General features: G+C 48.9%; 1 protein-coding gene across 3 annotated transcripts in view; it reads left to right on the top strand.

Moving 5' to 3' along the window:
• The window catches only part of IL6ST (interleukin 6 cytokine family signal transducer), a 564,825-nt gene that overhangs the window by 499,931 nt on the left and 52,459 nt on the right, over positions 1-12,435 (top strand). For all 3 annotated transcript variants that reach the window (XM_078675107.1, XM_078675108.1, XM_078675106.1), the window contains one exon: positions 1,493-1,589. In XM_078675107.1, coding sequence (XP_078531233.1) covers positions 1,493-1,589 — 97 coding nt within the window. The remainder of the gene's footprint in view (positions 1-1,492; positions 1,590-12,435) is intronic.

Genomic DNA, 12,435 nt, shown 5'->3' with positions numbered 1-12,435 from the left:
TGGTGGAGAAAGGGGGCAGGGCCTACGGCGAGTTGCAGGGCTTTTTTATTTTCTAAAGGAAGGGGGCTGCGTAGCATCCCTTCGCTGGTGCTGATTTTGGCCCGGGGAATCCCAACCCCAAGGGCCAAGCATTTTAAGAAGGGGATGCATGTGGCCTCCATCCCCAGGTCGACTTCGGCTCCGGGGACCCCATCCCTCAGAGGCACAGGCTTTTTTTTTCTTTTCTAAATAATGGAAGGGAGCCAGGTGGCCCCGCTTCCCTGAGCCAATTTTGGCCCCCGTGGATCCCATCCCACGGGCCTGCCCTTCATTTTTTTTAATTTTGTTTAAAACATGGAAGGGGGGCTGCACGGCTCCCCTTCCCAGGCCCATTTCGGCCCCAGGGACCTCATCCCCTGCGATGTTGCTTCTCCGTTGGGGACAGCAGAGATGAGCCTGAAGGCCCGTGCATTCCCTGCTGGCTCCTCGCCTTCTGTGGGAGCCAGCATTGCGTTGAGACCCAATGAGCTGCTAACATGCATGGGGGACCCCAAGACTACTATAACCAAGTGTGCCTTTTTGGACCTAAACAGTATTTTTCCTTTCACCCAATTTTTGTTTTATATTGGCGAGGGCCTAGCAGCTCTCCAAATAATAACGATTTACAACAGCCATAACAAAACGAGTATTGACAAAGCCAAAAAGCTGTCCGCCAACACCTGATGCATTGGATTAAGGCTTTTGATTTAAATGCATGCCTCCCCTCCCTGGCTCCTTCTCTTTTCTCTCCCCATCCATGCATTTCCTGCCCCCTCCTTCCCACCACATACCGCTGTTTTATTTGTTGGTTTTCCCCTCTTCTGCTCTCCATGCATGTGTGAAGCATCCATTTTCTATTCTTTATTTACTGTAAATGAAAAACTACGTATACAAAATAAAGTCAACAATGAGCCACTGCAGTAGCCCCCATGTGCAAACACAGTGCTCATGGAACACTTTTTGTTGTGCTATGAGAAATCCATTGTCGGTGGCCAGGGTCAGCATGCATGAGCAATCATCTGGAAAATAAATTCTTATACAGTAGAGCAAAAAGCATTCCAAGAGAGCTGCATGCACATGCATTCTAACTCACTGCCGGCCTTCATGGAGTTATTATACTTTAATAATCTGGCGTTCCAAGATGGCCGTCAGCCATTTTCCAACATTAAATTAATTTGCTTTACCAGTGCTTGTTCACTTTGAGTAAATTAAGAGTGGGTCTTCTGTTTTTCTTCTTACTTCACAGATACCCATTCTGGGTCTTGGGCAGATGGAGCACATGGTATTGTGTAGTATGTTATAAATAACACAAATATAAATAGGGTACCTCGTGTAATATAAATGTAATTTTGGTTATTAAGTTGTGGATCTGCTCTGTCATGAGGTACCCTTGCTAAGCATTTATTAAATGCCTTAAGAAGTGCAGATGTTTATTATAATTTATGTTTAATTGCCTTCATTTATTTATTTTTAGCTAAAGGAGAAATTGAAGCTATAGTAGTGCCTAGCTGCATAGGATTCCTGCTAATCATTCTCCTCGGAATAATATTTTGCTTTAGCAACCGAAATCTGTAAGTATTATACTGTTACATAGAAGCACCAGTATTAGAATATTTTGGCTTCTAAAGTTGACTTTTCATTTTACTATGGTGTTCGCATAAGCATTACCCTACTTCACAGACCGTCTTTTTTTTCGATAATTATAATATATTTTATGAAATGTAGACAAAGTTTGTAGTTCACTAAACTAGATCAGCCAGCTACAGGAAATAGCAAACTGTCTATTTCAAAGTCTCTAATCCGTTTTCTTTATTAAAAATGTTGTAAGTTTGTACTAGTTGCTTATGTTTGTGGCTCAAATGGCATTTCAATTGGGTGCCTTGAATCCTGTGCCAAGATACAACATAAATATTTTAATTATATCAGCCAGATTATGCAAAAAAGAGGTAAATAGCCTTTACAATGCAGTCTTCATCATTCAGGTAAGTGTTTGTACCTTTGGCGTGGCTTCGGCGCGAAGCGGAATGGCTGCCTGCTGAGGGAGCTCCGCGCGCCGGCAATTATATTCTGCTACATCATCCTTCATAAGCCCCTCTGTGCGGCTAAAAACCCTCGCGGGACATTGTACGAGAAGCGATGCACATAATTGTGGTGTTGTTGTCGGACGGGCTGTGTCGCCGCAGCCGTACCGCGACCCTGTGATTATCCCCGCTCCGAGGAGAAAATGTCGCCGTCGGAGTAAGCGCGAACTGGAGATCGGGGCTGCACATCCTGGATAGGCCTCACCCTCCGGTGGTCTGCGGACCTGGGCCCCTCATCTGCAGCGAGAACTCTACGTGAACGCGACTTGGAGCTGGGGCCGCTCACGTTGCTACAGAGACAAGGGGTGTATGACAAGGGGTGCCCTTAAGAGGCCTGTGGGGTGAAGAGGCCTGGGCCGCCTCCCGGCCTACTCTACTGACTGCGGCGTCTGTTGAGCTGGCCCCTGCCCCCGGGGGCTGCGCACAGGACCACAGAAAGGCCTAAAAGGCACGAGGGGAAAGGCGGAATCGGCACGGAGGAGCGGCACTGGATGTGCCCTGACGGGGTAAGAGACACAGCTAGGCGGGCTGGGCCTAGGCCGTTGGCGCGGCCGACATTGGGCTCCATATTCGTAGGTGTGGTGACGTTTAGTGGGAGTCAGGCTGTCGGGCAGCGAGTGGCGCGGACCTGAGGTGGTGGGTGCTGTGTACTTGGGGCAGTAGCAGGACTGCTTCTTGGAGGCTGGGGGGCACTACCTTGTGGACTCCTGGACTTCCACTGGTCTGGCTCTGCGGGCCGGAGGGGTCGAGTGGACACGGGGGGCCGCTTAGCTGGAAAGAGGTGAGATCAGCGCTGCTCTGGGAGCGCAGTGTAACTCACTACATCTAGTCTCCTGTCGGGGTACTGAGGCTGGCCCTACAGAGCGCGGGGTGCCTGAGACCCTCCCGAAGTGTGGAACAGCGAAGATCTGCTGCCGGGCGTCAAGATAGTGCACAGGAGTTACTGCCTGCGTCTACTGAGCGCTGACACATTGGCTGACTACAGAGGACGCACACCTGAACATTAGATACAGCTTTGTCCTGTGAGACACTGTCCACGTTTAGACAACTACAGAAGTGGCGTGAGAGGCTAATATTGAGGACAAAGTGGCTGATCACACTGCTAGAGGCGATACTGAATCTACAGCAGCTCCAGTTTTCGCCATGGGCAAATCGGAACCCAAGCCACAGTTTGATAACAAGCGCACTACCCGCGCTGCGGACGGAATAGGTACTAGAGCGAGTCGCGGGGTGCTCAGGGCCCTGAAGAGAACGCAGCAGATGACACCAGGACTATTTTACTGGAACTCCGAGGTGGCATGAAAACAATAGACAGTAAGATTGACGCGCTAGTGACCGGACTGGACATGGTCAAAAAGAAGGTGGAGAAACACGAGCATAGACTGGATGTCCTGGAGAATCGAGTATCAGACACACACGATGCACAGGCTGAATCAAGAACACAGATCCTGCAAATGGAAAAGATCTTGGAAGTCATAAGAGCGAAAAATGATGATTTAAAGGCGCGCTCGCCACACAACAACCTGTGCATCATTGGATTATCGGAATCGCCGCCAATATCCAAAATGGAGACATTTATTGAGGGTCTGCTGCGTGAACTGTTTGGGCCTGTGCTCTCCACCGTGAAGATAGTGGAACGGGCGCACCACCGCACCCGATCATAGCGTGTCTTCTGAATTACGCTGATAGAGACGCTGTGCTGCGGGAGACGCGGGCCAAAGACCCGGTGGTCTATAATGGGGACAAGCGGACCTTTTTTCCAGACTACACTCCGGGGGTCAAGGCGGCAAGGAAAGAATTTGTACCGGTGAAGAAACTGTTGAGAGAGGCCTCTGTCCCTTACGCTATGTTCTATCCGGCCAAGTTGAAGATTACGCATGAGGAACAGTCGCATTTTTTCACGGATGTAAAATCGGCATTGAAATTTATCAAACATATTTGCAAGCAAAAGCCGACGCAGCACATGCAGGTGGAGGCAACTGGGGAGTCTGGATTGGATGATGCGGATTAGAGATGCACGGCTTGTCCACCATTGATACTGGTGGTTGCGGGAACTGTATTGACAGCTGGAGTCGTCCAGGTGGAGGTGAAGGTCTGACTGATTGCTCCAGTGCGGCGGGGGGTGGCTGGCGGGGTCTCGTAGACACTGAACAATGTTTGCTCTGAGAGGGACAATATTGCATACCCATTATGTCATGTCGGCATAAGGCGCATAGGGGGCTGACTGCTGAGGTCCAGCGACCGCACCTTGGTGCGGATATTCGTTGCTGAACCATTTCCCCTGGCGGGTGTTCCCCAAATGTTGGGATTGTATGGAGAGAGATATAGTTAGGAGGGTGGGTGGTAGGTTTAGTTCTCGACCTGATTGGGAGGTTAGAGTGGGAGGTGTGGGGGGGGGAGTTAGGGGGAGGCTATGTTATTTTTAGTTTATTTGTTTCACATCACATTTCTCCAGCTGTATGTAGGTACAATTCGAGCGATTGTATGGGTTCGCGAAGGTGTTGGACTGGCATGCTCATTGCTCCTCTGTGAAGAGATGTGCTACAATTGTAAGTAGGTATCAGGAAATTGATGGCAGATAAGTGCAGATTATTGACCTGGAATGTAAGGGGCCTCAACTCGCCTAGAAAAGTGAGACAGGTGATAGCATACTTGAATCACCATATGATACATGTTGTTTTGTTGCAGGAGACATACTTAACCAAATATACCGATGGTGGCGTGGCGGGCAGGTGGGCGGGCTTTCGGCTGTCTGCATCTTACTCCTCTTATGCGAGGGGGTTATGATACTGGTCAAGAGGGGAATGGAGTTTCAGCCGTTGCATACATATGCAGATGAAGAGGGCAGATGTGCTATGGTGTGTGGTCGGCTCAGTGGACGATTGATTACGATAGCAAATATGTATGGACCCATTGTAGATGATGCATCCTGTGTAGCTCGCATATGTGGGGTATTGAGGGAATGGCCGGAGACTCCTGTCTTCTGGGGGGGAGACCTGAACACGCATCTGAACGCAGAATTGGACAAATCTAATCCCATTTCACATCGTACCCCTAAGGTTGCTAAAAGTCTTGCATGAGCAATGGAAGAATTTGGTCTCGGGGACATTTGGCGACTGCGTAACCCACAGGTACGGGAAGGTACACATGCGACACCCGCACATGACAGCGGTCGAGGCTGGAATATTGGTTAGTAGGGACAGAGATGATGGACTGTATGAAGGGAGTCGCACCTCTTGCCCGCACACTGTCCGATCATAAACCGGTTCAACTAGATGTGATGTTCCCGTCAGCTATATGCCCTCCCTTTATACAATATTTTGTGCTAAACAAGGGCACTGTCGCGGATAGGGCACTATGGGAGGCCTTTAAGGTGACCATCAGGGGGGTTTGTATCAGCACGGCGGCGGGTATACTGAGAGATCTACGTACTCAATTGAGGAAAACTGAGGACGCACTGCGAGAGTTGGAACGCGAATATGAGACGGAACCAAGAGCGGACAAGCTGGCTCAACTGCAGAAATTACTTGAGGATTATGAGGAACTGGCAGACACAGAAATAAAATGCCTATCGCGTAGGCACACAGCTAGACGATATGGAGAGGGAGGACGGCCCGGCCGCACCTTAGCGTTTCAAATAACAGAGCGTATTGAGCAACCGCAGATAGATAGGCTTGTGGATGAACAGGGGGGTGAACATCTCGATCCGGGGGACATTCTGGACCGGTTTAGGAACTTCTACACTGACTTATATAAATCGCAGGGACATGTACCGGAGGTAGAATTTGAGCAATATCTACAAGACATAGTGTGTGCCCGGCTTTCCGATGGCCACCGAGAATATTTATGTGTGCCTATAGATGAACAGGATGTTAAGAATGCAATTGCAGCCTTAGCTAACGGTAAGGCACCAGGGCCTGATGGGCTAACGGTTGAGTTTTATAAGAAGTATGCAGATTCTAGCAGCGACGCTGAATAAATTTGGACTAGGTGAAAATTTCACTTGCATGGTCATGTCACTTTGCTTCGGCCCCTCAGCTAGGGTACGGGCAGGCGGTGCGATCTCGTCTGCCTTTCAACTCGAACAGGGAACCAGACAGGGCTGTCCCCTCTCCCCCTCACTTTTCCTACTTGCCATTGAACCATTCTTGTGTCACATTAGGGACAATAAAAATATCACTGGGATTAACTTTAATGATTACACGGTCAAGATCACTGCTTACGCCGATGATGTCCTAGTTGTCTCTGAGGAAGCTGATAAGGCCATCCCTGCACTGTTGTCCACAATAGACAATTTCTCACGAGTGTCGGGATATAAATTAAATAAGGATAAGACTGAAGTTAAACTCCTAAACAATGTCGGCAGTAAAGACGTTATGGGCAACTCCGGCTTGACGTGGCAACCCAAAAGTTTTAAATATCTAGGCCTCGACTTCGAGAAAGACTTAATATCCACTCTCCACGTCAATGAAGCTTCGGTCTATAAAAAGATATCCACGTTACTGGAAGGATGGTCGCCCAAATACCTCTCATGGTGGGGCAGGGCCGAAACTCTAAAAATGATGGTGACCCCCCCTGGTCAATTACCTTGCTAGCATGCTCCCGATGACTTCTGATTTTTTAAACAAAATATATAAACTTTTTAACTCGTTCCTTTGGCAGGGTAAGAAGCCCAGAATATCATTGAGTAAGCTACAGCTTTCTAAAGACAAAGGCGGTCTGGGTCTGCCCAACTTTGGGAACTATCAAACGGCATTTCTATGTAAACAAAGGGCTAATTGGCTTACAGGACATCTAGATTATACGCCAATATGGCTGGAAATAGAAAGGTCACTACAAAATCCCGCTTTCTGCTCCCCTCACCATGGACCTATCCCACCTTCCTCACTCAAAATACGTTCTTCTCAACACCAAAGAGCACTCCTACGTTTATATCGTTTTTATAAGCTCAAAATAAACAAGTCTGGCATGACCTCTCTGTGGAAAAACCCCCTGCTACGAGTTGAAGCAGTATGCTGTACTGGGAATCATGGTCTCACAAAGGAATTAACCTAATTAAGGACCTCTTTTCAGGCACCCAACCGCTACCTTTCTCTACTCTTTAAAACCAGTACAGCTTAACCCCATGGATTTCTATGAATTTCTAAAATTGAAAAGCCTTATCTCCTTGCGTTCAATTAATACCTACGTACCATCGCTAGTCACCCAATTACCACTGTTATTGAATTCTGGCCATACCGTATCCAAGATATACAAGCTCCTGTCACCTAACCCCAGGACAGCACATAAACGAAATGAAGCTAAATGGGAATCCGAATCTAATTCCAGTGACATCACGTTTGACTGGGGGAAAATGTACAACACAGCCTTCTCGAATAAAATATCGCCAATTTTATCACAGACTAAATTCATGCTGATAAATAGGTCACACTGGACTCCAGTAAAACTTTCCAAACTCCATTTACGGGACAGTCCGAGTTGCTGGAACTGCAATTCTTCTGTTGGCGATCTCACACACATGCTTTTCACTTGCCCCACTCTACAGTCGTATTGGGATAAAATCTTCATAGGTCATATTTTTAACACTAAGCCCCCCAGGGAGTTCTCCTATATTGTTTTGGGAGACTTGGATTCTACATTGGTCAGTGACAACGACCGTCACTTGATGGACCTCCTGCTCACCTTAGCATGCAAGGTTATACTGTGCAATTAGAAAAATGCTAGCAACGTGTCTTTTAAAGTCTGGCAGGAATGGCTGACCTTTCTAAGAGGTACAGACAACCCGGCTCTCCACTCCTCCCCTTGGCGCAATTCCCATCAGAAACTGTGGAAATCCCTAGATGCCTCAACACTGTCATTTGAACCACCATGAATCTAGTCTACTGAGAATATATAGCTCTGTAATGTACCGCCATCTTATGTAAAGGCATGCTGTAATCTTGTCTCACTCCTTATATGCTACTTACTGTTTATTAACTGGAACACTTGGTATTCTATTATGCCGGAGGTTACTCCTTTTCCCCTATGGCTGTATGTATAGGCACTTGAGCACTTAAGAACGATATATAGTACTGCATAGCACATTATTGGATTGTACAGTATGTATTCCTTTCGATAACTCATGAGTTATTTCTTTGACTGGCTTGCATTCAATGACGATCTTGTATCATGTACCAAGATGCCATATGCGTTGTCCTTTTATTTCTCCTCTATTCTTTTCTTTGTCCCATTTATTGTATGTATTTTGTTTCGTGTCTGCAAGTTTCCTTCAATAAAAATGATTTGAATTTAAAAAAAGAAGTATGCGGATATCCTTGCGCCGCATCTCCTTGAGATGTATGCAGAGGCCTATGACTCGGGGAAGTTACCTCCGTTCTTAAGAGAGGCATTAATGATTACATTGCTCAAAAAAGACAAACCACCGGACAGATGTGAATCTTACCGTCCGCTGCCCTTGCTTAACATAGACGCCAAGATTCTGGCGAAGATTCTGGCAACCAGACTCCAACCCCTGATGCAAAGCCTGGTACTGCCGGATCAATCTGGTTTTAAACCTCAACGATCCACATCCTATAATCTTCGAACTGTCTTCTCTATGTTCCATGTTCTCGAGCCGTCTCTACAGGCGGCTGCAGTGCTCTTAGACGCTGCCAAAGCGTTCGACTCGGTTGAGTGGCAATATCTACATTATGTATAACGACGTATGGGGTTTCTGCAGCTGTTTCTGCAATTGATAACGGAACTATATACAGAGCCAATCGCGCGAGTGCGCATTGGGGGGTCTTACATCAGACCCATTCCAAATAGGGAGGGGCACGCGTCAGGGATGTCCGCTATCACCGCTACTATTTGCACTAGTTCTGGAACTGTTGGCATGTGTGATTCGACAGCGACACAGGGAGACAGCACTTAATTTTAATTTTCGTCCTGTAGCTATATCACTTTATGCGGATAACATGGTTCTTTTTGTCCGTGATCCGTCTAGATACCCGACACAACTGCTTAGAGAATACGTTTGCTTTGGTCGTCTGTCGGGTCTATATATAAATTGGGATAAATCCTTTATAATACCACTGACCGCGTCAACTGTCTGTCCTGACTTGGAATTCCCACTGGTATGGGCCACAGACCCGGTGAAATACCTAGGAGTCTGGGTGCATCGTGACCCGAGTGTAGTGGTCAGGGAGAATTACGGGAGGGCGTATTCGGCATTGGAGAGTCAGGTTGACACCTGGATTACGCTGCCGTTGTCGTTGGCAGATCGTATCTTATAAAGATGGTGGTATTGCCACGGTTTCTTTACCTCTTTCTTAACATCCCAATAGTGCTCACAATGCAATTTTTCAAGAGTATAAGGAGTCAGCTGATTAGGTTAGCGTGGGGGGGGGGGGCAAACCTGCTCGTGTACAGTGGACGATCTTGACTAGGGGATATGAGAGGGTGGGTTTGAAGCCCCAGATTTTTTTGTGTATTATTTAAGTGCGCAAGCCCAGTACATATATCACTGGTACAGACCACATGCATTTACTCGCATGTCGCGGTGGAGGAGGGAGATGTTGCCCCGACTCCGCTACACAGTGTGATCACTCAGCGAAATCGTGGTACTCCGAAGGCAGAAATCAACGCAGTTGACGCTACCATTGCCGCCTGTTGGAAGATAGGGCGCCTGGTGCAAAAGCTCCCGCTATATGCACCATATCTGTACCCGGAGCATCATGCCGCCGTGTCTGTGACGCAGGAGAAGCCATCACTCCGATTGCTGCATGAGGCGGGTCTCAGACACATGTCGGATATTTATCCGAATGGTTCCTTTATCACACAGGAGGACCTAAATTATGTTAGTAACCAATCATTACTGTTCCGGTTTGCAGTGCATCGCCTACGACACACGACCAAATTGCATTACAACACCTATGCGCAAGAACCTCCCACGTTACTGTCTATGCAATTTGCGCTCACTACTCCTAGCAATAAAAGTTTAATATCGAAATTGTACAAAATGATAAAGCTTGAGAGTGTGGAGGTTCAGGACCGGATTTGGGAACGGTGGTCTGAATGTTTACCTGAGCCAATTTCGGAGGCAGACTGGAAATATATTTGTGGCTTGACGGGGACGCTTAGCATGAATGGGAATTTGAGGATCATACATTTTAAGTACATACACCAGGTATACTATACCCCAGTACGATTGCATGGATATGGGCTGTGCGCATCTGCCAATTGTGCACGTTGTGGCTGAGAAAATGTGGATTTTATGCATATGGCCTGGGAGTGTCAGAGGGTATGGGAGTTTTGGGAGAAGATGGTGGTGTCTGAAAGATATGGTGGCTGTGGATCGTCAGTGCACTCCGCTTGTCTGTTTATTGTGTTGTGTGCCGCATATTAAGGGAGTGAGTGGCAAATTTGTGCGTCTGGCCTTGCTGCTAGCGGCACGGAGAGTGGCAATTACATGGGGGGTAGATGCAGGCCAAAGGTCGAAATATGGATAAAAGATTTGGTGTATTGTAGAGATAATCTAGTGGCATACGCGGAAGCACTGCCCATGATTTCGAGGCCCAGAGACATTTGGGAACCACTGCGAATATATCTGCTTAGTCTAGATGATTCAGATAATGTCTAGAGATGAATTCAGAGGGGAAAATAATCTTTTGTGTAATGTTTTGTTATAATGCTGGTGCGGGATATCACAACCTAAGATTATGCATTGTCAATGATGTGAACTGTTTAGTTTTGTTTTCTTTTTGTTCTGTTGGGGTTTTTCTTGGGGGATTGCTACTTTGTTTAAAAGTGGACTGAGTTATACCAAGAATTTGGTGATCTGTACTCTGCAACTAGATGGACTGTAAATACTATAATGTCTTGTGTTATGAGCAGATTCACTGCTGTGATAATCTGAAAGAGACACGTTAGTGATAGATTCCTTACCTTAGAATATCCCCAGGCGTCAAACTGGATCTGGAAATTTTTGCGTAGCAGTACCCTTGCGCGAGTACTTAGACGCCGCCTCCGCGTGCTGACGTCAGTTCTTCTTTTTTCCGCGCCAGCAGCGCAGATCCGGAAAAAGTGGTACCTTAGTCACTTTATGACTAAAACTTTTTTGATCTTTTGATCTTCCTTTTTCGAGTCTTCGTCTCCGAAACGGTGCCGGTAGGGATGCCTGGTTTTAAGCCCTGTGAGGATTGCGACCGGCTGATGTCGGTCACGGACCCCCACCGTCGGTGTCTCCACTGTCTCGGCGTCGACCACGATGACAAGACCTGTTCCGACTGCCGGGCCCTGACTTCGAAGGCTAGATGGAAGCGGTCCTGTAAGCGACTCGAACTCCGGCAGTCGGCCCCGCGCCAAGAGAGGTCCCGGTCTGGACGGAGGTCGAGGGACTGGTCGCGGGAGCGGAGCCATCATAGCTCCGGGAGTCGACATCACTCCTCAGGGTCGACGTCGTCCGGTAAGCACAAGAAGTCGAAGAGACGTCATCGCTCTTCCAACTCCCAGCCCCCCCCCACCCCCCCCGACGCTCGCGTGACACGGCCGGGGGTTCAGGTGGCACCGCCCACGCTGGTCCATTGGAGTCTCAGGCGCCGCGTCCGGCCTCATACCCTCCGGTCCCTGGGCCTAACGCGGCGCCGGAGGAGATCGAGCGGTTCCTCATGGCCATGAGGTTCCTCTCTCCTCCGGGCTCCGCGGCGCCTTCAGGCCCAGCGGACCCGTCCGGGGGTCCTAGCAGGTCGGGGGCTTCGGCCCCGACGCCGTCAGGTGCTTCGGTTCCGACGCCGCCAGCGCCTTCGGGCCTGGCACCGCAGGGCCCCGCTGGATACGGTTCCGGATACGGGTCGTCGCCGGTGGACTTAACGACCTCCCCGGCGCCGACCCCTCAGGTGTCACCACCGGCGCCGTCCACGACGCCTCCCTCGACCCGGCGCCGGAGCGGCGCCGCTTCAGACGCCGTTCGGAGAGCTCACTTTCCATGAACCGGCCCCATCCTTTGCTAACCCTGAGTACCAGGAGATGGGTGATGAGGAGGATTGGGAGGGGTCCCAGGACCCTCTGGCACGTGAATGCCAGTCTCAAGTGGACTGGGCAGGTGAACTTGGGGAGGCCAGTGGTATAGACACTTCACCTGACACTAGCTTTGTCTCCCCTCCTAACGTGGCTACGGAGGAGGGGGCTACCTATAGTGTGGTGTTGATGAGAGCAGCCAAGGCCTTGGGCCTTGAGCTCCCCGTCGCGGCCGTGAGGACTAACCTCCTCACTGAGGTCCTTAAGCCGCAGTCGCCTCTGCTTCCGTTTAACGAGGCCTTAACCGACGTTCTTTTGGGCACTTGGTCCAAGCCCGCTA

This window comes from Lissotriton helveticus, chromosome 2_1, assembly GCF_964261635.1.
Source record: "Lissotriton helveticus chromosome 2_1, aLisHel1.1, whole genome shotgun sequence".
Taxonomy (NCBI): Eukaryota; Metazoa; Chordata; class Amphibia; order Caudata; family Salamandridae; genus Lissotriton; species Lissotriton helveticus.
Note: the sequence above shows the minus strand (reverse complement) of the source record. Positions and strands in the feature narration are given on the sequence as shown.